This window comes from Arvicola amphibius, chromosome 6 (assembly GCF_903992535.2).
Source record: "Arvicola amphibius chromosome 6, mArvAmp1.2, whole genome shotgun sequence".
Lineage (NCBI taxonomy): Eukaryota > Metazoa > Chordata > Mammalia > Rodentia > Cricetidae > Arvicola > Arvicola amphibius.
In genome coordinates this window covers 125,548,081-125,575,622 of record NC_052052.2, presented here as the reverse complement: position 1 = coordinate 125,575,622, position 27,542 = coordinate 125,548,081, and the positions used below count along the sequence as shown (strand labels likewise).

At 42.2% G+C, this 27,542-nt stretch overlaps 1 protein-coding gene across 5 annotated transcripts in view; it reads right to left on the bottom strand.

Moving 5' to 3' along the window:
- Dcdc2 (doublecortin domain containing 2) overlaps nt 1-27,542 on the bottom strand; it is a 181,218-nt gene that overhangs the window by 28,094 nt on the left and 125,582 nt on the right. For 4 of the 5 annotated variants that reach the window (XM_038334929.1, XM_038334926.1, XM_038334928.1 and 1 more), the window contains exon 9: nt 21,884-21,925. The exons of the other annotated variant lie outside the window; for it this stretch is intronic. In XM_038334929.1, coding sequence (XP_038190857.1) covers nt 21,884-21,925 — 42 coding nt within the window. The remainder of the gene's footprint in view (nt 1-21,883; nt 21,926-27,542) is intronic. 5 annotated transcript variants of the gene reach the window in all.

Here is a 27,542-nt window from a genome sequence, read left to right as displayed (position 1 = left end):
ATCACTTCCCTTCCTGCTTGATGCGTCCTCCTCATGTACAGCTGCTCCAGAACCTTGTGGGTATTTAGTTCTTCCTTTCCACTCTAGCCTCTGTGCACAAGTCACTTGTACACTGTTATTCTCCTCACAGTTTAAATGAACTCTTCCTATCTGCACTGACCATGTTCCCCCAACTAAAACCCTAATGCCAGGTATGAGAATCCTTTCTGAAGCTCCTGGTCAGAGTCCCGAGTACTAGAGTTCGAAGGCACCATGCAAGCTTCCAAAGGAGGGAAGCAACATTTGAAGACAGAAAGGGAATGCAGGTAAAGACAAGCGTCATACAAAGGGGTATAAAGGGGATCTTCTAGTTTTAGCTCTGTCATGTATTTGTCTCTTGTATGTAGGGAGGGTTGATAAGTACATAACAATGTAAATGATGGTGAAAGAGTATGATCCAAAGTGAAGCCCCATGGCTTCAGAATGGCTATTCTGTCTATACAGATGTTCACTGACATCTGTAAGACTTTCAGTTTGGCTAATCTCACTGCATTTTTTACAAGTTTTCCAAAATACAGTTTTAATTAAAAGAATAAAGTAAAATTATTTAATTTGAGCTAAATGCATGGCTCAGTCTACACAAGCATGAGGATATGAATCAAACTCCAGCACCCATCTTAAAAAGAGGAGGAGGAGGCAACATCCAGGTGTAGCAGATACAGGAGGAAGCCTGGGACTGACTGCCCAGCCAGTTAGCCAAATCAGAGCGCCAACTCCGGGTTCAGTGAGAGCCTGTCTCAAAAGACAAGGTGGAAAGTGACTGAGGAAGATGCCAGAAGTCAGTCTCTGGCCTCTACATACCATATGCACACACACACACACACACACACACACACACACACACACACACTATTTAATTCATCCCAAAGCCTAGAAACCCTCCAATATTTTTCCATCATGCCTTAGAACACAAGTTCTTCACACAACATAAAGAACTGGGAGCCAACAGTTTATAAACACTCTCATTTCAGTCTCTGTTTTTGTAGGACCTTTGAGCCAAGCTGGCCACACATGGCAGTATAGTGTTTGAATAGAGATGGGTGGAAGAACAAAAGCACTAGAGGAACAAGGGAACTGAAGCACAACCTAGATTGGGACGGATGAATTGCTTATGTGTGGAAGCCTAAATGGTAGTGTGTCAGAGATGCCCACATCAGAATACTAGGAAACTGTGGTCACCTTACACTGCATAGAAGAGAGAAGTAATGGTTCACCAGCTAAGCTTGATGTGATCCATACAGTTACAGTGGTGCCTGAAAGTGAAAAGGGAGCCAGAGAATGGGACAGAAAGTGAGACAGGACCTGGTGCCATCACTGGCTGTGAAAACGGAAGGGAATCCTTAGCAAAGAACACTGCCTCTGGGAATCAGAACAGTCAGGACACAGTTCCTCCTTTAATTTTGAGTCTGTGTTGGAAGTTTGACTCCTAGAGCTACACTCTTGGTGTTGTTTTGGGACAACCATGGAAAATTTGTTAGAGCAGTCAGAAGTAGCTAAAACACTACAGGTCCAATTATAATGGTCCAGAAAAAAACAACCCCCTTCCAACTCCAGCAGAAACCTGCTGTGCAAAGCCAAACGCAGGAGACTCAGAGCCCTTCTCCATTTCTTGCCAAGAAGACAGTGGGCAAAAAAATCCCTTCCACTGGTCTTTTGTTTTTTCTCCCAGAGCAGTTATTATCCATCTCTCTTCCTCCCCTACAGCATGCAAATGTCTTCACCACCATCCCCCAACGCAAACAATCGCCAGAATAAAAAAGATCCAATATTTTAATGCTTCCTCTGCCTGAAACCTTTGTAATCAAAGCTGTTTGCTGAGAAACTAAGGAGCAAGGATGAACTCGATACACAATACTGTTCTCATTCAATTACTACACCGAGGATCGAATTCAATGCTTGGATGCACACTACACACGAGTCCAGCTCTCATCTTTTCTCTCTGTATCATGAATGGCATTGTAGTGCATATTACACTGTGAAGCAATAACAAACACTCCAGGGAAAACAAAAATGCCCCTCAATTATGTTTCACTTATCTCTTATGGGTTTTATTGCCTAAAATACAAAAACAGAGCTGCTGAGGAAGGGAAGGCATCTCATCTCACGGCTGTGCTGTCCAAGATAAATATGAATCTGTTTCTCCTGCTAAAATGGAAAAGGAACCCTGATGACTCCCAAGCTTCCAGTGACCACAGCTGAGATAAAAGCTGCTCTGACTCCATGGACCATCCTCAGATTTTAAAAAAAGGTGATCAAATAATTGATAAGCTATGATTCAGTCCTGTAACTGGTGACAATCAGTCCCTCCATGGCAACAATCTTTTCTCAACCAAACTGTTTTTCACATGCATACCTATTTATTTACTCATTCTCTCTCTCGCTCTCTCTCTCTCTCTCTCTCTCTCTCTCACACACACACACACACACACACACAAACACACACACACATACACACAGAGAGAGAGAGAGAGAGAGAGAGAGAGAGAGAGCGAGAGGTGTGTGTGTGTGTGTGGACAATGTGCACATGTATATACAGGTGAGCACACACATGCCTGTTAGGCAGTCAGAGGGAGAGCCACTCTATCACTTTCTCCCCGAAACAGGAAACAGGATCTCTCAAAGCTCCTCAAACAATGCTGAGGTTACAGATGTGCACAGCTATATTCAGCTCTTTACATGAGCACTAGCAATTTGAACCCATATCTACTTTTGCAAGAAGCATTCATACCCATAGAGCCATCTCCTTGGCCTACCAACAGAATTGTTTAAAATTATTCTCAAGTAGTCATATATACTTCACAATTTAATGCTGAAGACAAATCAAACATCAGGATGAATTAGAAAAAAAATAGTATTCTGCTGGTCAGCCCTAAATATTATATGAAAACTTATTTGTTAACTAAAAGCTATGAAAGAAAAGCTATGTGATAGGTGTGAATACTTTTTCCAATATACTACTATGATCACCTGATAAAATGTTGAATTTAAAATAAAGTTTTAAGTTTTAAATACAGCTTATTAAACCTAACAGATTATTGGAACAATGTAGGGTAAGAAGTGTTTCTGACTTTGAATACATAAAACAACACTCTAAGAAGAGAATGTTGACTCATTTCTAAGGAAACAGTCTATACATCTCCTCGGTCAACAGAGACAGAATTTAAACAAGAATTCAGAAGATGAAATAAAAGCAGTTTCTGTCAGCTTAATATTAGGGTAAGTACCTGTATATGTTAATATACTGAATTTCCATATGGCTCTTCATAGACACAGATTGCCTACATTACAACATGCTACTGAAAATTAAAGCACACACAGGGAAGTGGTCCAGGAGGAAAGAGTCCCTGTGAGGGCTAGCAAACATGGAAGCAGAAAGGAAGAAACATGTAGAATAGCGCTCCCTTACAGAGGTCAGCCAGCTCTCATCAGATCCTTACAGAGGTCATGTACCCCTTGTGACTCACTCATGTGTACACAAACAGGCACCAATACACACACACACACACACACACACACGGACAGCAGATGTTCTGAGGACATCCACTTGGACAGGAACAGAACTGAATGTTTTCAGTCACGAATCTCTGAGTGTTTCATGGCAACTCAAGCCCAAACTCTCCACAAAGACACGAACATTGTAAGTCCTAGTTTCCTTCAGCCATTTATAAAGTTACATGAAAATAACTTCACACACTTAAACAGGCTGTGCTTTTATATATCTAGCCTGAAATAGCTGGTTTCTTTCTGCTCTCTGACTCCCACTACAGGGTATTAGCTATCATCAGCTATGAAATTATGTACAGATTTGACTATCAAATATTTGCATAGAATTTATTTTAAACACATGCATTTTGTCTTAACTTTAAATAAATGTAACAAAATATCCTGAATGTAGATAAAAGGCAAAAGATTATTATCACTGATTTCTCTAAAACATGGGTAATTTTGCTCTTATGTCTGCATTTATATTTTGTTCTTTTTAGATATATATATTTTATGTTTTCCTCAAAGTCAGAAGTTTTCTTCAGAGTATAAAAATCAAAGCATGTATTTCTAACATATACAATTTGTGATATTTTGCTTTATAACTTTATAAGTTTTATATAATTTTTTAAACCTACGACAGATATATGTGAGTCTGGACAATAAATTCCTTCTGAGTAGGTTTGCCTAAGCTAACAGATATGCAAAGCTTCCCTTTTTCATTTATAGCTTTAAAAACTATCCTGAAAATCAGTTTTTTTTTTTTTTTGGTTTTTCGAGACAGGGTTTCTCTGTAGCTTTTTTAGAGCCTGTCCTGGAACTAGCTCTTGTAGACCAGGCTGGCCTCGAACTCACAGAGATCCGCCTGCCTCTGCCTCCCGAGTGCTGGGATTAAAGGCGTGCGCCACCACCGCCCGGCTCTGAAAATCAGTTTTAACTCATCATAATTACTGAATTGTTCTTCTCTTTCAACTTGAGTAACTGAAATTTCCTAGGAAGTGACCTGAAGTTCACAATTCCTGTTCATAATCACCAAATCTAAGAACTGGGTCTTCGATAAGGTCTTGTTTGATCCACAGACTCTGGACCAGACACCAAAAGAAATGAAGGACCCAAGTTAACAGACTCAGAAATGTACAGGTAAATGGCACAATAGATATAAAAGAAATGAAGACTGACATATGAATGAGTTAAAGATTTATAATCCATTAAATTAGAAAATCTAAAAGAAATGGAGAAGTTTTTGATACACCCAGGCAAGCAAGTTAGAACATGAGGTCAACCCCTTACAAAGATCCATGAAAAGGAAGATGAACAAGTAATAAAAAGCCTTCTGACTAAAAGGAGCCCCGATCCAGATGAATTTAAGGCAGGATTTTACCAGACATCCAAAAAATTTACAACTAATACTTTTTTTAAAAAAAGATTTTTTTTATTAATTATATATAAAGTATTCTGCCTGCATGTCTGCTGCAGGCCAGAAGAGGGCACCAGATCTCATTACATATGGTTGTAAGCCTCCATGTGGTTACTGGGAATTGAACTCAGGACCTCTAGAAAAACAGTCAGTGCTCTTAACCTCTGAGCCATCTCTCTGGCCCCCAACTAATACTTGTTTGCATATACATACATATATATGTACATTTACATACATATATATATATATATATTTACACACATACATAAAAGAAGGAGCCCTTCCTTCTACAAAGCTAGTATTATTCTAACACCAAAACCAGGTAAAGACATACACACACACACACACACACACACACACACACACAGAGAGAAAGAGATAAAAATACATGTTGAAGGAGGCCACTTGTTGGTTCCCAGCCACACAGTAGCTTAGACCCGAAATAATCACACAGAAACTGTATTTATTAAATCACTGCTTGGCCCATTAGCTCTAACTTCTTATTGGCTAACTCTTATATTAATTTAACCAGCGCCAGATGATGGCGTAAATCACAAACAATCCCACACCAGTTTGGAATTATGATTAATAGAATGGTTATTTATTTAAAGGGGAAAAACTTACAGATCACCGTCCCAGACAACAGCCCTCTGTGCAATCAAGGAAGGGAGCCTAGTCGTCAGAAGCGGAGCCGGAGCCGGAAGCCAGAGAGAGAGCAGAGGGAAGTGGCCGCATTTTTAAAAAGAGAGACCACGCCCCAATGGGCTGGTATCTCAACAGCTATTGGCTGAAGGAGCAGAAGGAGCTCCCGCAACAGGCTGTGGCTTACAGAGTAAAGTTCTGGCATTTGTCTCTGGCAGCTACATGGTTTCTCTCTGACTCTGCCTTCCTTCTACCTTTGCTATAGGCCAAGTCAATTTCTTTATTCATTAACCAATAAAAGCAACACAAAGACATAAGGACCTCCCGCACCAAATACAGACTAATATCCATTATGAACATAGATGTAAAAATCTTCAATAAAACATTTGCAAACTTCAATACAAGTATATGTCACAAAGATTATCTCCATGATCAAGTTGGCTTTATACCAGAGAGACAGAAATAGCTTAACATACATTAAGACAATAAATGTAATAAATCATATAAATTGACTCCAGCCTGGGAAGCAAGTAGACTAACTGTAGATCTTAACCATTTTTTCCTCTAATCCTTCAAATCTAATCCTTCAGTTTCATCCCTGCTGTAGTCTCCCTTCAGACATACGCACACACACACACACATACACACACACACACATACACCCCATCCCTGCATCTCCAGTAGATCACACAGATCTTCCCCTTCAGATGTCTCTCCCCAGACTCATTACTTTATCCCAGCCTCAAACAGGCATTCCCTGGGAACCCACAGGACACTCTAGCCAGGGAAGCAGATAGGTACCACTTCCTCCTTTGTTCCTGAGAAAATCCCCAGTCTTATTCCATCTCTGTAGTAGAAGACCTACTGTGGCCTTCTGTTCCTCTCTGATGCCCATCTCTAATGGACATAAACCTTCTCCAAATACCTTCATTCTCCTACTCATCCCATTATCCCAGCCTCTAATACCAGTAAGCATTCCCTGGGAGCACTCCAACCTCAAAGGCCAGGGAAACAGGCTGGTGGGGATCTCTACCCTTCTCCTCTCCTCCAAATCCAATTCTCCTTTAGCACTCCCATCTCTGTAGCAGACCGCCTGCTCCAGGTTTGCCCACTCTCTGTCCCCATCTCCAGTGGAACACACAGTTCTTCACAACAGTCACCAACTCCAGCAGGCTGTCCCATGGGAACCCACAGGCCATGCCAGCCAGGAAATCAGGTAGCCTGACTACAGACCTTCACCCTTCCCTCCTCTCCTCCAAATCCAATCCTCCAGTCTCAACTCCATCTTTGTAGCAGAACACATGCTGCAGCCTTCCCTTACTCTCTGCCCCCATCTTCAGTGGATCCAGAAGGTCTTCTCCAAATTTCCTTCACACTCATCCTGTTATTTCAATTCCCAACTCTAGCATGCTTTCTCTGGGAACCTACAAGCCAACCATGACAGAGAAGCAAGTAGGCCAGCAAACAGGTAATCCACCATATAAACAAACAGAAAGACAAAGACCACATGATCATCTCAATATATGCAGAAAAGGCCTTTGAACAAATACAACACCCCTTCATGGTAAAAGTTCTGCAGAGATTAGAGACACAAGGGACATACCTTACTATAATAAAGGCAGTTGATGGCAAGCCCATAGCCAACAGCAATTTAAAAGGAGAAAAACTCAAAAGCAATTCCACTAAACTCAGGAACAAGACAGGCCATCCACTCTTTCCATACCAATTCAATATAGTACTTCAAGTTTTAAGCAGCACAATAAGACAACTGAAGAAGATCAAGGGGATACAAAATGGTGTAGCGGCGGTCGGAGGAATTTGGAAATAACCAAAAATAGTCCTTTTAGAATAAATCAGTTTTAATAAACTGGCAAGGAAGAAGTCAAAGTATCACTATTTGCAGATGACACAGATGACATATATACATAAATGGCCCTAAGATTTTTCCTAAGAAACTCCTACAGCTGATAAACACGTTCATCAAAATAGTTGAATACAAAATTAACACACAAAAAAATCAGTAGCATGCCTGTATAAAAATGACAGACTGAGAAAGAAATCAGAGAAATAACACCTTTCACAATATTCTCAAATAATATAAAATATCTTGGGGGTAACTCTAATCAAGCAAGTGAGAGACCTGTATGACTGAAAACTTTAAGTCATGGAAGAAAGAAGTTGAATAAGATGTCAGAAGATGGAAAGACCTCTCATGATTGCTCATAGATTGGTAGCATTAACACAGGAAAACTGGCCATCTTACCAAAAGCAACCTACAGGTGCAATGCAATCCATCAAAATTCCAACACAATTCTTCTCCAAAACTAAAAGGAAGACTTACAGCTTTATATGGAAACACAGAAACTCCAAGGCTAGATAAAACAACAATGAACAATTGAGTAATTGAATAATAAAGGATTACTATAAAAGGTAGGTATCATCATGTCTAATTTCAAATTGCACTATAGAGCTATAGTAGTAAAAATGACAATGATATCAGCACAAAAACAGACATTTTGATCAAATAAATTCACATACCTATTTTAACATGAATTCTAATTGTTCTTAATAAAAACCCTGAGTCAGATATTAAGAAGTAAAAGCTGAGATATCAGAGAACAGTACAACCAGTCACAATAAAGACCTTTTATCTCTACCGAATCCTCATACCAAATGGGCAATCCTGTCCTCAGACTGTGTCCTCAGACTGCCTCCTCAGACTGTGTCCTCAGATTGTGTCCTCAGACTGTGTCCTCAGACTGCATCCTCAGACTTCATCCTCAGACTGCACCTTCGACTGCATCCTCAGACTGCCTCCCCAGACTGCACCTCCGACTGCCCTGAGCTCCTATCTCCTCCCTTATAGTCCTACCCCTTTCTGTCTCCACCTCCCTAGTGCTGGTATTAAGGGCGTCAGATTCCCAAGTACTGGGATTAAAGTTGTGAACCACTACCGCCTGGTCTCTAGTGGCTTAGCTCTACTCTGATCTTCAGGAAAGTTTTCATCTTTCCAAGAAAGATGGGAATGGATCCACCTCTACATCCAATCTTGGGCATATATCCAAAAGTTGCTTCATCCTACCACAAACACACTTGCTTAAGTGTTCACAGCTACTCTATTCATAATATCCAGGAATTGGAAACAACCTCAGCAAAAGAATGGGTAAAGAAAATGTGGTATATTTACACAACAGAGCATTTATTACTCAGTTGTTAAAAAAAAAATAAAATCATTTGATTCACAGGTAAATGGGTAGAAGTAGAAAAAAAAAATCATCCTGAATGAGGTAACTCAGATCCAGAAAGGCAAATATGGTGTGTATTTGATTATATTTGTATTAGCTATTAAGCCAATAATAACTAAGCTATAGTCCACAGAAGTACAAAGATTAGATATAAAGTAAGGGACGGGGTGGGGGGAGGGGGAACAGATAGATCTTCCTAGGAAAGGGAACTAGAATAGATAGTAACAGATAAATGGGGCAGGAAAGACTAGAATGGGAAGATCAAGTGGAGAGGGGGAGAAAAGAGGGGGATAAAGAGCTCACTGGTCCATAGCTAGGCAGGAAGAGGTTTGGTGGGAGAGACAAACTGAGAATGCTGGAAAGAAGCGGGAGGAGTCACCAGCCAGATGCAGAGGAAGCAGATGAACATGCTGAAAAAGGTACCACCACATGGTAGAGCGTATAAGAAATATAGGCTAACTTAAGTTGGAAGAGCAAGTTAGTAGCAAACCTAAGCTATCAGCTGAGTATTTACAATTAATAATAAGTCTCTGTGTGGTTATTTGGGGAATCAATGGTCCCAACAAAACACTCTGCCTACAAGCATCTGTCAAACCAGAAAGTTACAAATTTCTCAGGGTCTGTAAAGTATAGGACCTTTTATTTTTACAGCCTATGTTCAGACTGATTGCTGATGGGTTACAATATGTTAGACAGTCTGAAACTATTTTTACTTTAACCAAGTTACATGTAGAATCATTTGATATTTTCTAAAATGCAAGCTTTACAAAATATCTCAAAATAAGCATTTAACTGGCTGATTCCAGCATTTTTCAGTTTCCCAGTTTTATAGTAGGGGCCTGTTGGTTCCATACGTTCCCAGAAAGGAAGATTCTGGTATCTCATTCTTTTTTATCAACCCACACTATTCCTATTCCCTCTATATAGACTCCAGTATAGGACAATATAGGATATACTTGTGATATCTTGTATCTAGGGCTGAGCAAGAAATTTCTCACAATCTACCCTATTGGTACCACAATCCTTGAGGCTCAGGGAAAACTCCTCCTGCTGTGACTCTCCTTTAAGGCCAAGAACCCCGTCTTCAAAATTTTCTCTCTGGAACATGAATATATTTCCCCAGGGGCCGTATAAGCAGAAAACTCCCCATTATGCAAACAACTGCTCCTAAAAGTGAAAGCAGAAGCCAGCGCATTGGCAACTGAATCTCTTGGAGAAGGTCCTCTGGAACTTTATCCAGCAGCATCCTCCGCCTCAGGACCACCTGGAGATGGGGAAAGGGCTTGTCCAGGAGACAGTAAGAAACAGGAGCTATAAAAAGGGAAAGTGGGGAAAAAAGAAGGGAGACTGCATCTGGAGAGGAGAGGGAAACACTGATGGAAAAGGGGAGAGGACAGATAAAGAAAACTAGGAGGGCTGAAAAAGCCACAATCAAGAGATCTAAGAGATTTCAAAGAGAAAAATAGCTATAGCTATTTCCCTTGATTGCCTTCTGAAACCTGAAGGTAAGACCCTATTGCCGATGACGCCATATACCTTGGGCACAAGACTTGGAGGATTGATCTTGTACTGACTTGGAAGCTGCCTCCCTGAGAACTGGGTGCCATGGTATAGGAAGGTGCCATGCTGACTGCCAAAGGAGAGAAGCAATCAGTAGTCCTACCCAGCTGTCAAGTCTATGAATAACAACAATAACCAGAATGACAAGATACCCAAAATGGTGTAACAGCGCACTTTTATCTTGGGGGTAACCAAAAGCCATCTAACTGAACTTAAGGCCTGCTCAGCAAGAGTGAATTCCTGCCTGCTACTATAACCCAGCCAACTACCTATGGCCAGAGAAGCGATAGACTCTAAAGGAAAACCTATTTCAGCTATTTTCTTAAATCAACATAATTTCTAACTGTATTCTAGATACTTATCCTTGTAAGTGTAATCCAATCCCTCACTGAAAAAGTCTTTTTCTATCAGACAGAGACTATTACAGAGATTTCCAACTGGTCAAAATGCAGGGAGTAAGTGATTGAGGACCATCTAACTCCAACTGAAACATCTAACCCCAACTGTACCTACAGCACAGGGAAAATCATAGGAGGGAGGAGGGAAGAAAGACTCTAATCGCCAGAGTACCAAACAAGTATGTTCTATATATGGCAGGGAAGTTGAGCCCATGAACTCTCAACAATATATTTTCCTAACAAGATCGACATAATGACAGTACCAGTTGGCACACCAATAAAGACAAGAAAAATTCCATCCTAGTCGCACCCCTAGGTAAAGAGCTATAGGTGGTCAATTTCTGCTGAGGGATAATCAGTCTCCTCCAGGGACAAGCTACCACTACAAAGGTTATCCAGTCTAAAGAGGCCAGCCTTACACACATGTACATATGTGAAAAGCTAAATGGAACTCAACAGGTTATAGATGGATATGTACATACATGTGAGTGAATTTGTATACATGAAACTAATATTAAAGAAGAGATCATGAATTTGTAGGGTTACAGGAGGAGTTGGGGAAGGAAAGAGAAAGGCAGCAATGATGTATACACAGTGCTCATATATGAAGTTATCAAAAATACATTTATTAACTGAAAAAACAATACAGTTGGTAGATAAAATCAACTGTATAGATAAGAACTTAGGATAAGACTAGAAGCTATCTTAAGAGCAAATTCTGCCACTCAGTACTGCAGTGGTAGGCAGAAGTCCCCAGAGATTTAAAGGGAACAGCAAGAGAGGACAGAGCAGAGAAGGCTTTCGTGAAGGATCTGGAAAATCCAAAAAGAGGTCATCAGTATTAAAACCTCCCCAGTTTTGGCATCCCAGTGGTCATCTGAGTGGGATTTTAGTAAGGAGTGAAAAATGGACGGTATTGAGTGCAGTACAAAGAGGAGACGAGGAAGGAGAGACACTCAAGACCAGAGACCTGAGAAACCTAACTCAGAGGCCCAGGAAGTCTGGGAGGGATGACAGGGGCTTGGACCCCATCTCTTCTGACTGTAGCCTTCTGGAGAATTCAACCCAGCACCATAAAGCTGTTGCTCAGCCTGAGTCCCCATGCACAAGTGTGTATCAGGAAATGCAAACACTCTCAATTCCCACTCACTCATGGCCAAATTACATCAAAGCAATTCATCTTGAAAGGACAAATGTAACCAGAGCTGTATTTCATGGACTCACCCATCCCTTTATATAGATATTTATTGGCATGTAACTCTGAGCTAACATGCTCCAATAGATTACACCACATCAATCCAGTACAGTAGGCAGAGGGCTCAGGATCGGGAGGAAAAGAGGAGACATTGCAGGGTGGCCAGAGCCCCAGTCACAGATCAGCCCACATACAGGACAACACATCCCTCATAGAATGGTCAGTGGCAGTCACCTCGGATGGGGATGGAAGACTCTTCGCTTCAAGAGACTGTTGAAAATGCATACTAGAAATCTGGAAAATGAACAGAAGCTAAGGAAAAACTGGGATCATAATTTTCAAACTGTCTGCAGGTTACAAATTACCATAGAAAGTTGAAGTAGTTTTCGTGATGGGCTGCAATTCAATAATGACTTATAATGATATGCAAATTATATGAACAATATAGATTTCAGAGGTTAAATACAGCTCCACTATACAAATGGACTGAATGAGTGTGAAACAGTTTTCTATTCCTGGCTGTTGTAAATGCCTCACAGAAAGCAGCTTAAAGGAGGAAAGGTGTGTTTGCATCCATGGTTGAAGGTACAGTCCACCATGGTATGGATCACGGTAGCAGCAGCTTGTAGCCAAGGCTGCTGGAGCAGGGATCTCTTGTATCTGGGCAGATGTGGAAGCAATTAAAGGGAGATGCTAGCACTCAGTTGGCAGTGCCATGTTTTTCTTTTCTTTCTTTTTCCTTTCTTCCCCTTCAGTCGTAGACTCCAGCTATGGCCTGGTACCACCCAATTTCAGAGTGGGCCTTTCCTCTTCAGTCAACATTCTCTGAAAACACCCTTACAGACATGCCCAGAGGTGTGTCTCTCAGGCAATTCCAAATACAGTCAAGGAAGATAAACTGTCACAAGCTGTTTTCAAAAGTTATCACAATCATTGCTGAATTGTAGTTTTCGCATTCTAAGGCTCAGCTTTCGCTATGAACAATTAGTGTCTGTGTGCTCTAAAACTGTCCTGACAGTGCCGATACCACTGTCAGTATGAAGAAACTAACTGCTTTTTGAGGCAGGTGCTGCTGTAAAATGAGGCGCTCACTCGAGGTGCAAGGGCGGTAAAATGAGCAATTCTACGCATGTCAGCCATCCCGAGGAGAGGGGCTGCCTTCCACCCGACCTAACTAACACAGGCAATGCAGTGGAATTGCTCATTAAGTCTGAATGAACATGTCTTTAACTCATGTGCATCGGCAGTTCATAGATGAGTGTACTTCTACTTGCTTTAGAGCTCATGAATCGCTGTGTTTCAGGTGTTTATGAAATAGCCAAGGTAATTTATGGAGAAGATGAAATTCTATCAGAGTTGATGCTTTGCTAACAATATAATTTAGCTCTGATTGGTAGTTAATCTTCCATCTTAACATAAAGTGGAAGTTATAATGCATTCATTTAGCATGTTATTTGAATATGCATAAAGACAAGGAACAGTTGCCAGTAGATTACAGAATCCTTCTATGAGGTGTTTTTTTTTCTGCAATATCACCTACCTTGCATCAACTTTGATTTAAAATGGATTGAGATAAATGCATTTAGATAATTCCACCAAAGTCAATTTTAAGTAGCAGGCCAAAACAAGGAGCATCCTAGGGAGGGGGTACGGCTTCCTGGCATGCCACTCAGTATATTGGGGAGTCCTCATGTGACCATCTCTTCCCATCAAGAGTGAGGCTGGCATTTAGAAAGTTCAGGAAAGGTAGCTTAGATGCTGTGATGTCTTTCTTTTCTTTTTTTAATTTTATTTATTTATTTATTTTAGTTTTTCAAGATAGGACTACTCTGTGTAACAGTTCTGGCTGTCCTGGAACTCACTTTGTAGACTGAGCTGGCCTCAAACTCACTGAGATCCTCCTGCCTCTGCCTTTGCCTCTGCCTCTGCCTCTGCCTCTGCCTCTGCCTCTGCCTCTGCCTCTGCTTCCCAAGTGCTGGGATTAAAGGCCTATACCACTACTCCCAGCCTCTGGTTTCTTTCTTACCTGATAATTGAGAAGCAGTATTTATTTATTTATTTATTTTCATCTTTGGGGGAAGAAATAGAGCAATCCTTTATTGAATTTCCCCAAAAACTCTGTAGTTTTAAATGTTTTCATTGCGTTAAGTACAGTATGAATTCATTTTTATCAAATCATTATATTTTGTATACTTCTAGATAAAATAAGACATAAATATTGGGAAACTTAGGAAGATATCTATTTTCAAGTAGGCATGTTGATAATAGCTAAGAAATGTTTCTGCATCAGCACTGACCTAGAACAACATGCTCAAAGCTATGCTGGAGCCGGCCACTTTTCTTAGCAGGAAATTGATTTATGAGTGTCAAGCAGAAGTTCAAGCATGAGAGAACCTCTTAATTGATGTTCTAGTGACCTTTGACATGCTCACTGGACAAGGTAGCTTTGTTCATCCCACCCATCAGGCACAGATAACAATCAAGCTTATTATCAATGTTTCCGACCTGGCTTTAAAAGCTCTTCAGGCATGCACCCTGCAGGACCCTTCAGCTTACTTCCACAATCTTATTCAACAGTCATGGGAACTTTTTACTGATTTTCTCGTATGTGTCAATGAGGCAGTGGAGCAGAAAGTAGACAAGGGCCCCACTAGGGAAATGTTAATCAAACAATTGGTTTGGGAAGTGCTTAATGCCCCACCCACAAAGCAATCAGAGCGGTTCACAATGAGGACATTCACAAGTATATACTGGCCACAAGAGACCTTGGTCCAAGCATCAGTCCCATTGCTGCCCTCACAGCTTCCCTGGATGCCCTCCTTGTGGACAGAAGCATGCTGACAAAACACTCAAGGGCCTCCAAGTAGATAGATCTTTCTGGGGGTGCAGCAAACCAGACCATCTGCAGCATGACTGCCCCAGACAAAACCTAGGACCTGATGTCCCAGGTGCAATAAGAGATTTCATTGGGCAAAAGATTGCATATCATAATTTACCAAAGCACATGCCCCTTTAAACTCCAGACAGGCTGCTCCTCAGCCCGGCCAATAAGAGAAAGCTCTAGTAACCCGAAAATCTGTTGGACAGTGCCCATTTTTCCACTCTCCCCAATGATGGACAAGCTGCTAGAGGCTTGGTGGAGACAGGTGCAGATGTCACCATATTAACAGAAATGGAGGTGCTCCACTTCCCCATTGGAAATTTAGAACTGGGCCTCCCATTACTAGAGGAGGAGGCCAACAAGATTCAAAACTGACCATCCGTCCAATCTATTGGAAAGACCTTGCTAACAATAAAGAAGCCATTCACCCTATTGTTTCCATGGTACTGAGAAACCTCTGGGGCAGAGACATCCTGCAGGACACGGGTGCTGTCCTCACTAACAACAATAGAGTTTTCTTTGATAATATTCAGATCGATGAAAAGACAGATATAGTGTTCTTATCCAGTGTACTGGATAAGTTCAAAGATGTTACATATGTTATGCCTAACCATGGTTCCATTCAATTGGGTGAGCTATTGGCCCTCCTCAGGGTTCTAGTGGAGTGCCAGGCCAAGCCCATTAACACTTTTTCTGACCGCCAGTAAGCTGTACAGGCAGTTTGTGCACTGGCTTTTCTTGACTGAAAGACTCACTGATCCCCATTATCAACACTATGATGCTCATACAAGATGTCTTAAATCAGAGGACTAAGCCCTGGTACCTGTCATAAATTATATCTCAGTCCAAATTACCCAGAAAATTGATTCAAGGAAATGAAGTCACAGACACCATCATATTAACAGCCAGTATGGATCTCCTAGAGCAAGCCAGGGCTCTTCAACAGCAGTGTCTTCTATCTCTACAGAATTTGCAGAGATGTCTTACAAAATTATCAGTTTTCCAATGTAAGCATTTGTCCTGTGCATGTGCCAATTGCACCCCTCTTGCCCCCTTAGGACTCAATGCACAGGGCTTAATCCCAGGACTTGTTGCCTAATGCCACCTGGCATATGGATGTTACCCACAATGCTCCTTTTGGGAATCTTAAATATGTTCATGTGATAACAGATAGCTGTTCCTCCTTTGTTTATGTCCTTGTCCTATCTGGGAAGAAAGCTGATAGGCCCTTAAGTCAGCCATGGTAGTTATGGGGGTAGCTTGGGCATTTAAAAGTGATCATGGCCTTGCCTATGCCTCTCAACAATTCATTAACTTTCTGGGGTCCCATACCATTGGCATCCCCTGCAATCCACAGGGACAAGCCATTGTGGAGAGGACCAATAGAGCTCTTACGGAGTTGTTGGCCAGGATTTCCTCAGCAGAGGCTAGGAGAGATCCTCATCTGAAGGTAACAGAGGTCCTTTTCCATATGAACTTTCTCTGTTTTGATGACAAGGGGCTCAGCACAACCTACAAGCAGTGGGCGTCTGCCCCTGCCCCTGGTAAGATGGAAAGATACTCTCTCCCTTCAATTGTAGCCACCAGCTCCCCTGCTAACCTGTAGGAGAGGGTAGGCTTGTGTATTTCCTCAGATTGCCATGACACCAATATGGGTCCCAGTAAGAGATGTGCACCTGACCATGGATCAGCCTGCTTCTACCAAGGAGGGAATAACCCAGGAAAGGTAATGTATGTACTACCCTTTCTTGCTCTCACTGTTCCCCCTTCCAAACAAATTGATTTATTAAGGGTAGAGATTATGGCCTTTGACTCTTCACCTTTTGAAAAAGTTTGGCATAATATAAAAAGACTATCTGATCCCTCCTGGATGCTCGCATATGCATTAATTGGCAGGATGGTACTGTTAATTGTTATTCTCTTTAAATGTCTCCTGCAGCATGCCTGACAGCAGTGGGCAACAACTAAGGCGACTCTTCAGGTGCTAATGGCTCTTAGGCATCCTTCTTGCAGTCTTCTGAAGGAGGTTATGCATGCCTGGCTATCTGCAGTTCAAAAGGCTACTGCCTCGTCTCCCCCACCCTGGCAGCTATTCAGGAATGAATGCTCTTCGAGGGCTAGTAGTCAAGACAGGTAAGAGCTTGTTCTGCAAAAAGGTCCAAGACATGCACAGTCCAGCTGCTGAGCCTTCCTGAGGCAGGGTCAAGGTCTGAGCAAAGAACTCTGGCTCCTGCTGAGTGCCCATGTAATAAATAAAAAGGTGGGTATGTAGGAAGTTAAGGCCTACCAAGCCTAGAGGAGCCAACCTGGAGTCTGTCTGGCACGTCAGAGGTTCTGAGCATGCCTAGCCAATGACAGGCAACCATGTGATGCTGCCTGAGGGCCTAGCAACAGGCACTGTCAGAGGTCCTGATCATGCCTAGCCAATGAGGGGTGACCATATGATGCTGCATCAGGGCCAAGCAAAAGGCACTGTCAGAGGTTCTGATCATGCTTAGCCAATGAGGGGTGACCATGTGATATCAACCATTTGGAGCACTTGGGTTCTGGGAGTGTATATAAGGTTTGCCCCATTGCTAAAGAAATAAATCTGCTGTATCCCTTTCACCAAACTCCTGGCATCTATGTCGTTGATGACGTACCTTTCCATCCCCTCCCTGAGGAAGACACTATTAGGGCCCAGCTACAGGCAAGGAACTCCAGGGGTGAGTTATCACAGTCTGGACTTTCCAGTGATGCAGCTACCTTTGATTCACCCACATTCCTGCAAGTAACCCCTTTCTCGTGCTTCTGTAGGTAACCCCATAAACTCACTGATTTACCAACTTAGACCTGGGTGGTACTGTTTCTTTGGTCTGTCAGTGGTGCCTTCTCTGGAGCTAACAGACATTTGCTCACATTTCTCCCAAGGAGTCACACATTCCTGTCTCTTATATATGAGAAATGGAGACACTGAGTTCATTACCTGTGGTGGAAACATGATTCAGTCCAGGAATCTGACTTAGGAGTCTACATTTTTAACAGCTCTACCACACTTGTTTGGTTGTTTTTTTCAAACAAGGTTTCTCTCTGTAGCCATGGCTGTCCTGGAACTTGCTCTGTAGACCAGGCTGGCCTTGAACTCAAAAAGATCCACCTACCTCTGCCTCCTGAGTGCTGAGTTAAGAGCACGTGCCACCACCACCCAGCCACATTTTTTAATCAGACAAGGATGACCAGGGAATTGAGACTTTAACTTGATAGGCATAAAGTTAAAATCAGGTGGTGGGAGCTGCAGGGGTGGGTAGTATTTTCCAAGCTATCTCCTAAGTTACCCATGAAAAGAAGCAAATCCAAATTTTAAGTATGGAGACAGCAGCACTGGGCAGTGGGGAGCAACAGGGGGTTAAAATAATTCTAAACTTATGTAGGTGACACAAATGAGAACAAATGTAGAGAAAGAATATTCCTTAAAATTGATTAAAAATGTGGGGTTGGGTAAGAACTGGAGGAAAAGGAGAGCGGAGAAGTGTCAACTAGAACTTTCTGGTGAATTCAGACATAAGAAGGAAGCATGTGTATCAATCTGGCATGTGCCTTGAGGGGAGCTGGAGAAAGAGGTCCATCTGTTTTTTGGCTTTAATGGACAGGAAGCCAAGAAATTTAAACATAGCTTAAAAAAAAAAAAAAACTTTTAACCTTTTGTTGAATCGTCTAACCATCTTTTAGGAAAATTTTTCTCCCAGATGAAGCAAAATTAAAGTTTTCCCTAACTTACATTTTAGCTTTGGGGATCTTTCCATATAAAGTGGAATGGGGTTGCCAAAATAATTGCAGTTTTAATATGTGAGTCTATCAGGAATCCCAGTGGGAGTAAAATTTTCAGTGTGTGACATAACATAATAGAGCGAATGCACACCATGGGGCAGTCTTCATCTCATTCCTACTTCAGAAGTGAAAGCAGCGAGATCATTTCCGGGATAATGCCGAACACCTGCCTGCTTCCTTGGGCAAGCTCACGTGGGCTCTTCCTCATAGAAAGAACAGTTAAAAACAAGGAGAGAAGACAAGTTGACCTATAGCTGCAATAGTAGCGGATCTATGTGCAATAAAACAGAATACAAAATTAAAACCATTAAAGCATTGAATAACTGCTTCCACAATGAACTTACACAATTCTACCACAAAGCTGTTTTTATTTTCAGTCCTATCTACTTATTTGAATATAGTTTCCCTTTTTGAGCAAAGGCTAAAGTTTTACTTTCTAAAAAGACTGATTAAACTGTATATTGTCATGACTATATATACGAAAACTGATTTTTCTCCTTTCCAAAGACAGCAGCCAAATGAATTTAGCATACATTAATGTACTTCATACCTCGGTTTAAATAGGATTTGGCAAACTGTAAGAAAACTTTTTGGGGAAAGCTCTTAAGCAAAGAGGAGCTTATCATGTCACTGAAACCGTGTCAAACCGAACTGACTTCATTATGAACACAGTCCTAAGTGTATTCACACAGCCCAGTTTCGTTTCAACGTACCGCGTGTTGTTCTTAACTGCATGTTAAACTGAATGGTTTGGAAGGGGATGATGACCTCGGTGGTTAGAGAGGAGGATGGTGGTGGGCTGGCACTCCTGCACATGGGGCACAGCTGGTGCCCGCAGAGTGCTTTGTGAATCCTGCCCAAAGCACCCAGAGGCCTGTGCTGTGTTTGTCAAATATGATATCTCATCTACTGAGTTCATCTACATTATCAGTCATTTGTGGGGTGCAGCGCCTTCCCCTTAACTCTGGAAAGACCTTCGGCTTGTTAGAGACGTACGCAAATGGTGGTGAATGACTGAGCCCATGGATGACAGATAAGCCCCCAAAGACAGGCCTATGTTAAGTAAACGGTCCACGTAATGTCCTACACATCTGACTTCCCTAAATTGGTAAGGTTGTAAAAATACGCCATGAATTGTTTAGCTCAGGTCTAGAAGGTACTTTAAAAATTATCACGTGCCAAGGATTTTCAGCTAGTAGTAGCTGCCATACTTACCTATGTAACCACAAAGTGGCCCTTGCAAAGAAAAGCTGCCAGTTCATTGAAAGAATTTAAAAGTAAATTCTGTTCATCAGGGCACTGGGCTTTCCCACCAGTCAAGAAACTTTCTTCCAGCGCATCAGCTCACCTGATTTAGTCCTGACCTCTTTACCACTGAGGGCTGCAGTCATGCCCAACAAGCACCTGAATTCTGCAGCACAAGAGAAAGGGAAGGGAGTGAAAGGAAGGGGGAAAGGGGAAGGGAGGGGAGGGAAAGGAAAAAGAGAAGGGGAAGAGAGAAGAAGGAGAAGAGGAGGGAGAATGAAAAGGAGGAAGGAGAAGAAGGGAAAGGAAAGGGAGCCATGAAGAACTCTTCCCATCAGAAGTGCAGGGACCTGGAATCACCAGGAACTGGCTCTCCTCTAGCTTTGCTATCTATTAGTGCTTTCATTCAATCATTCATTCACTCACTGCCTGACCACTGTCTCTGTAACAACCATTGGTTCCTTCTGAGCTCAATAAGCACTTTAAGGAAACAACTATGCATACATATCAGCACATGATCTAAGGATGTTGTCTTAGGGTGCAGTGGTGAAGAGACCCCCAACACTAGAACAGCCAGACAAGCCAGGGGGAGATGGGTACAAAGTTGGTGTGAAAGAAACCAGACAAACTGACGGTATGCGGGCTGTAGAACCCACATGGTCAGGCATCTCTGAGGAACAATAAATGTTTCCAATGCATGTTAAAAGACTGAAGTGAACAGAGGGTATTGTGACAGCGAAGACTGTCAGGAAGGGACAACCAGCTAGTAGAAGATGATTTGTAAACCAAAGAAAGGAGCTGGTTTTGAAGAGTGGAGGTCATGGCTAGGTTTTAAGCGGAGGACAAAATGCTGAGATTTGCATTTTGAAAAGACCTCACAAGCAATGTAGACCTGCGCTGTTTGGAAAACACCTGGGAAGTAGTGGGTTCCTGTGTGCCAGCCCGAGAAGTCGATGGACAAACTAGACCTTGGTATCGAAGGGGGAGGTGGAATAAACAAATGTATTGACGAAGAGGTCAAGACTACACAGGGAGAGGAGTTTGGGGGTGGGGTGGACCAAAGAGGATTGTCGCTGTTCCAGCGTAGGAATAAAGAAGTGGGAGCGATGAGAGGAGTGAGCCTTTGCTGCGGACCCTGCAGTGATAACTCAGTGCTCACAGGCCTGTGAGAGGGGATAGCAACAGTATCATTGCTTCACGGCTGAAGGAATTAGAGATGAATAAGCACTAGATAGGAGAAACGAGGACAAGTGAGATGAAGCTGCAGGGACTGTGGGGTGTGGCCACGAGTGGCCGCTGCTCTGTCATTTCACTGAGACCCTGAGAACTTAACATGTGCCCAACATGTCACTCTACAAACTGTAGCTAATCAAGATATAAAGGTAGAGTTTTCTTTTATAGCAGGCAATGAAATTGGATCCATTGCTGCTTTGATCTGCTCTGTTCTCTTTAGCTGAAGCATTGGGGTGTGTGTGTGTGTGTGTGTGTAAAAGCATACAGCCATATGTGCGCACATGTATACTAATTATTAGTGTATACTAATGCTTGAAGTTTTGAGATGTCACAAGTTGGAAGGTGAAGGATCTTAGCAGGCCCTCTTGAGAGCACTGTCCTGGGATGTCAGAACAACTGTTAAAGGTGGGAACACAAGAGTCCCCAAGCATTCCTCCTCTAGGAAGTCCCGTGGCCACTCCGTGCACTGCCAGCCATCCCTCCTCTATATAACCAGTGTGCCTTGCTCTGCCTCTATGTAGGCAGCACCTTACCCAGGGACTATAAAGGTTAATTAACCCTTCTGAGTGTGCATGCCTTCAAAGAAAGACTACCTCTTGCTCATCTTTGGTTCTTAGCACCTTCCATGCTCGTCTTCATAGTCAACTTGACTGGACTGAGGGTCAATTAGGAGACATGCCTCTGGGCCTGTCTGTGAGGGCACTTACAGAGAGGTTTAAGTGAAGATCAAAGGCTCACCCTGAATGTGAGCAGCACCATTCCATAGGCTGGGCTTCCGGGCTAAATAAAAGAGCAAAATGGGGCAGGTATTCAGAAGTTGTTATATACATGTATGAAATTATCTAAGAACAAAACTGATTAGTTTTTGAAAACAAAGACAGCAAGCTCAGCGCTGGCCTTCATTTCTCTATTCTTCCTGACTATGTGTACAGTGTGGACAGTCATCACATGCTCCCATCACCAATACCTTCCCACCTGCATGGGCTTTATTTACTCAAACTATGAGCCAAAAATAACTCCTTTTGTCCTTAAAGTTACTTTTGTAAGGTATTTTGTCACAGGGACAAGAAAAGTCACTGATATGATATCTGAGTTATTAGAGCAATCATATAAGTATCATATAAGTAGAAAGGCCATGCATGAGCATCTGCCCAGTGCTGGGAACACTGCTCGTGTGCTCATATCAAAGAAAACGATACAGGAAGCAACTAGAAGAAAGGCTCCTTTTGTAAGCTACCAGTGTCATCTCCTCTGCAGGTTTAGGGGTTCCTCCCACACCGAGACTTGTCCTGAGTGGCCACCAGGTCTGTGCCCTTCAAACCTTTGGAAATTCATAGCTGCTGTGGGATTTCAGGGGCTTTTACTAATTTTTAAAAATGGAAGTAAGTGTACTACTTCAATGAAACACAAACATAATTAATATGTCAGCAATAATCTGTGAGTATCACATGTTCATCAACTTATAAGATGTGATCAATCCATTTAGAAATAGACACAAGTAATAAATGAACAAGTTTCTTCCTGGCCAGAAAAACATGAGATCTCATTGGGTAAACATACCACACACACACACACACACACACACACACACACACACACACACGCACACATACCCTTAGAGAAAGACATAAATGTATATGAAGATGGATCCCTAAAAACTAAATCTTAGCTTCTGATGGCTTTATCCACTATTCTGACTACACTAATTGGCTCTCCTTTAGATAGTCCTCAATGTCAATCAGGCATATCCTGCATATCCTGTAACTTTTCATTTCAGTGATGTAAAATAACTAATCCTAGTCAGCCACGACTGCCTTAGATATGAAGTTTTACCTCTATGGTTACACACACATACACACACAGATACACACACACACACACACACAGAGAGAGAGAGAGAGAGAGAGAGAGAGAGAGAGAGAGAGAGAGAGAGAGTTCTAGAACTGTAACTCTTTGGAAGGTCTGAAACACGTTTTTAACTTTTAGTCTGACTACTTATTCAAACTAAATAAATATTACAAAAAATTAAGTCCTAAAAAGTGATTTCTTGCTTTAACATCATTAGTGTAATTGCAGAACACAGTCGCCCACACCGAGACGTCATGCAGCCTGCTACACTGCCACAGATCATCACAAGATATTAAAGACATTCACTCTTGGCACTTCACACATAAACCCATGCTGTGCTTCCTCTCCCTTACATCTGGACCATTCGTTGATCAGTAAGTATTTATTCTTTCTCACATGTGCGTTCTATGCTGTATAAATCACTACAGAAGTCAGTGTAGACTTCGTTCAAAAAAAAAGTTAAAACCAGAACTCCCATATGACCCAGCCACAGAACTCCTGGTGACAAACTCAAAGTCTCCAAGTCAGCTTGCTACAGAAACACTTGCACACCCATGTTTATGGCTACATTATTCACAAGAGCAGAAACAGAATCAGCCTTTTGTGCACATCAACAAATTGTGTCTATCAACAAATGAATAGATAAGGAAAATGATATACTTATGCACAATAGAATTTTGTTCTGCCATAGAGAAAAATCATGACATCTGAAGGGAAATGGATTCAACCAGAGATCATTACATTAAGTGAAATAAGCCAGACTTAGAAAAACAAATATTTTTGTATTTTTTAATCATATGCAGACTCTAGATTGTGTGTTTGCATGTGCATGTTGAGAGGGAATCTTATAAGAAAAAGAAGAAAAAGAAAAAAAGAGGTGTGGAAGTAGAGGAAAATAAAAAATAATGGAATCCACGTGACAACAAAGCAGAAAAAGGGACTATGTGTGGCTGGGAAAAGGGCTGCAAGAAGTGGTCAGGGGCACGTGGCAAGCAGGAGATATGGAAATGGGAAAGGACAAAGTAGAATAACACACACACACGTGCTGTTTGCACACACATGTACTTTATTATTAAATATGTACTGTGCATAACAATAAAACCATTTTCTGTATACTGACTTTAAAGATATGTTTGTGTTCTCTTTGGATATAAACATCCAGTGATTGGTAGGCTTTGACTGATACCCATCTCCTGCACCCAGATCAAGTATTGAGCATCTCAAACACAAAGAATGAAAGTCACCATCTTTGTACACAGGTGGGACTATGTTCACAATCCATGACACAGTTTGTAACAGAGAGCGTGGTGAAGATGTGCACTAAGAGTGAAAATATCAGGAGCATGACTGTATATGAGAATCAGACTCAGAACTCCTTAGCAGGACAGCTCGTGGGGGAGGGGCATGTGGCCTAGGCAACCCTCACACAGTCAGGTATGAGCTGGAAAGAGAGCAAACCATCTCCTGCAGATGTATCAGAACAAGTCAGACATGCTGGGAGATGACTCTGGCTTCCCACTTCCACATCTGCACAGACCATACAAGAAAATCAACACTAGAAGGCATCCATAGGGAATTATTCTAATGTAGAATTCTTTGGACTTGAAAGTCCTGTTACATCAGAGAAGACTGGCGCCCAAAAGAAAATTGGGAGAGCAGACAGGAAAATGCCAGCCTATGACATAGCCCCCAAGGAACACCACACTTAGTAAGAAAGAAGGGGCTATCCTATCCTCCCCAACAGAGAGGGGAGAATGGCAGGCAGGCACATCACAAAAAGCAGGGGGGAACATTGGAGAGGATGTCAGCATACCCAGGAAACAGCAGTAAAATGCACTGATTTGGTTAGGGAGCCAGGCAACACAGATGCCTTTTGAAAACAAACATCTATGCCACAGGCAAAGTCTTCTGTCACTCAGTAAGCAAATGTGAATGATTGAGACGACACAGGCAGAGACTGCAGTTCCAGGGAACCTTACACTTTCAATACAGGAAACAGAGCAGAAGTACTCATCTGTAAAATGTTCCAGGTAGGAATTAAAACATGAACTATTGCAGAAGCAACCATCACTAAACAATCTACTGGACCAGTCTTCCACAATGAATTCTGGGGAGCAGAGAGGATGAAGTGGGAACAGAGATTGTGAGACCCTTCCAGACCAGGCCAGGTCAGGCCACAGCCACAAGGGCCATCTGCTAGTAGCTGTCACTTTCTACAGAACCCTCTGTCCTTCTTGCCATGTCTTTCTATGCTAACTTCTGGAATGACACCCTAGGTGGCAGGTAAGGGGGAAACAGGATAGGCGCATGTTGTAAATGACATCTCTCAGCTGACCTGACCCACTTTTTGTTTTTGTTTGTTGAGACAGGATTTCTCTGTATAACAGTCCTGGCTGTCCTGGCACTTATTCTGTAGACCAGACTGTCCTCGAACTCACAGAGATCTGCCTGCCTCTGCCTCCCAAGTGCTGGGATTAAAGGTGTGTGTCACCACCGCCCGACTGACCTGACCCATTTTAACCAGGTGGGGGGAAGAGGGGATATGCCAAAGATACGCAGAGACCTGAGCAAAAAGGGAGACAGGAAACACCTCGACTTTACCATTGCTTGCAAAGTGCTCAGGGGCAGCCACCCCACTCCTGTCAGCTCTCCCTCAGAAGAGTCTGCCATGTGCTTCTGCCTTACCCCAAATGCCCTTGTAACTATTGCATAGGCAGCAGGTTGGAGAGTGTGAGCCACCTTCCTTCACAGTTTCCACTGAACACACATAGCACCCAGCCAGTAGTGTGGACCCTTTCTGGATTCTACAGAATTGGATCTAATAAACAGAAAGACGTTCATTCAGCACCTCAGTAATTAGGCAAAAAACCAGGGTGGAAGATTCTTCCCATGTGCCAGGGGCAAACGATTACCATCTAAAGTTGAAAAAAGTGCCTGTGCCCAGCTTGGAGAAATTTATACATTGGCATCTTAAATGGAGGCAGCTTTTCCAGCATTAATTGGTGATTTTTAGCAGCAGGTGGTAGGATTTCTTTTGATTTTGTAAAGGAAAGTCTAACAGTTGTCAAATGGCCTGGGTAGAAGTGGATTATTTTGAGGATTTTTTTCCCCAAGCTCTCTGAAATGAAGCTTTTAATGCCTGCCGAGTAATGGCCTTCTTTTTCCATGTAAATGTGGGATCAATCTAGTTTTAAACAGAAAAGATTTTTCTAATGCATCTTTGGTATTTTTCAAGCTGTGATGCAGCTGATAGGAGTGCTTATAAAATGTAAATTGCAAGAGATTCATATTTATAAGCTTTTCTATTTAATTTTAGAATGCTGACTTTCAAACATTTGCTAATGAAGAACTAAAAAAACTGTATTATGCACTAACTTAAAACATCCAGACTCCACCTAGGCAAGGCTCTGATGGAGTTGCTGTCTGGGAGGTGTTGGGCTGCAGGGACAGGTACCATGTCTAAAAGGTTCACAGCCAGCTGGGGCCAAGGGTTCAGCCATATGAGGGGGTGGAGATACCTCACAGTAAACCACAGTCGAGTTGTCTCTCTAGAACATTCCAATTCTAATATGATTATTTTTAATCCCAAACACTATAGCTTCATATAACCTAGAATAAATGCTCATCCACCAATAGCCCTAACTGCTCAGCAAGCCCAGGGGAGAGGACTGCTTGGGCTCAGGCCTTCCAAACCACTGTGAGGAAGACAGGGAGATCTTTAGCTCAAGGAGAGTGTTTAATCTAGGATGGAGGTGCACACCCGTAATCCTACCTTTAGGAAGGTGGAGGGAGGAAGATTATGAGTTCCAGGCCATCTTGGCCTATATAACAAGGCCCTGTCTCAAAATTAAAAACTGAAAGTTTCACATTCACATTATTTTATAGTTGTGTCATTGATAAAGGTGAGTCCTGTGTCCATGCTTTCATCTGACTGCTCTCAGGGCTACAGAAACCAAAGTGCCTCTCCTAAGCTCCCATGCGAATCTTTCCAAGAGGCCGGTAAGCTAGCCTCTGCTTCCTTATCTACCCACGCAGCCTGCTGCTTCATCCATACTTCCTGTCCTTCCCGCTCCATGTGATCACCTTTGAGGGGTATTACCTTTAGATATGACATGGTAAAGGAGAGAAGGTTTCTTAACCATTTACTCAGAAAATTTTACTGATCACCTACTGTGTGCTAGGCACTGGGCCCTGTTAAAGGAAATGAAGAAGAAAACACAAGCAAAGCTTCCTGGCCTCATAGAACTTAAAAATAATAATGAAGAATACTATATCGGGAGAGTGTTGTCAAGCATGTGAAACAATGATTATGGTTTCCAATAGGGTAGTGAGGGCAGGCCTCTGAAAAAAGTTAATCTTTAAACAAAAACTTTAATATATGAAAATGACTACCTGGAAAGAGATTTTTCAAGCCAAGGATATAGTAAGCACAAAAGCCCTGAGGTGAGCAGACAGGAAAAATTAGTATTAGGAAGTCTTAAGCGCTCCAGAAAAAAATTATACTGAAGTCTCATCTGAAAGGCTTGGGACTAATGAGTCTCTGCCACAG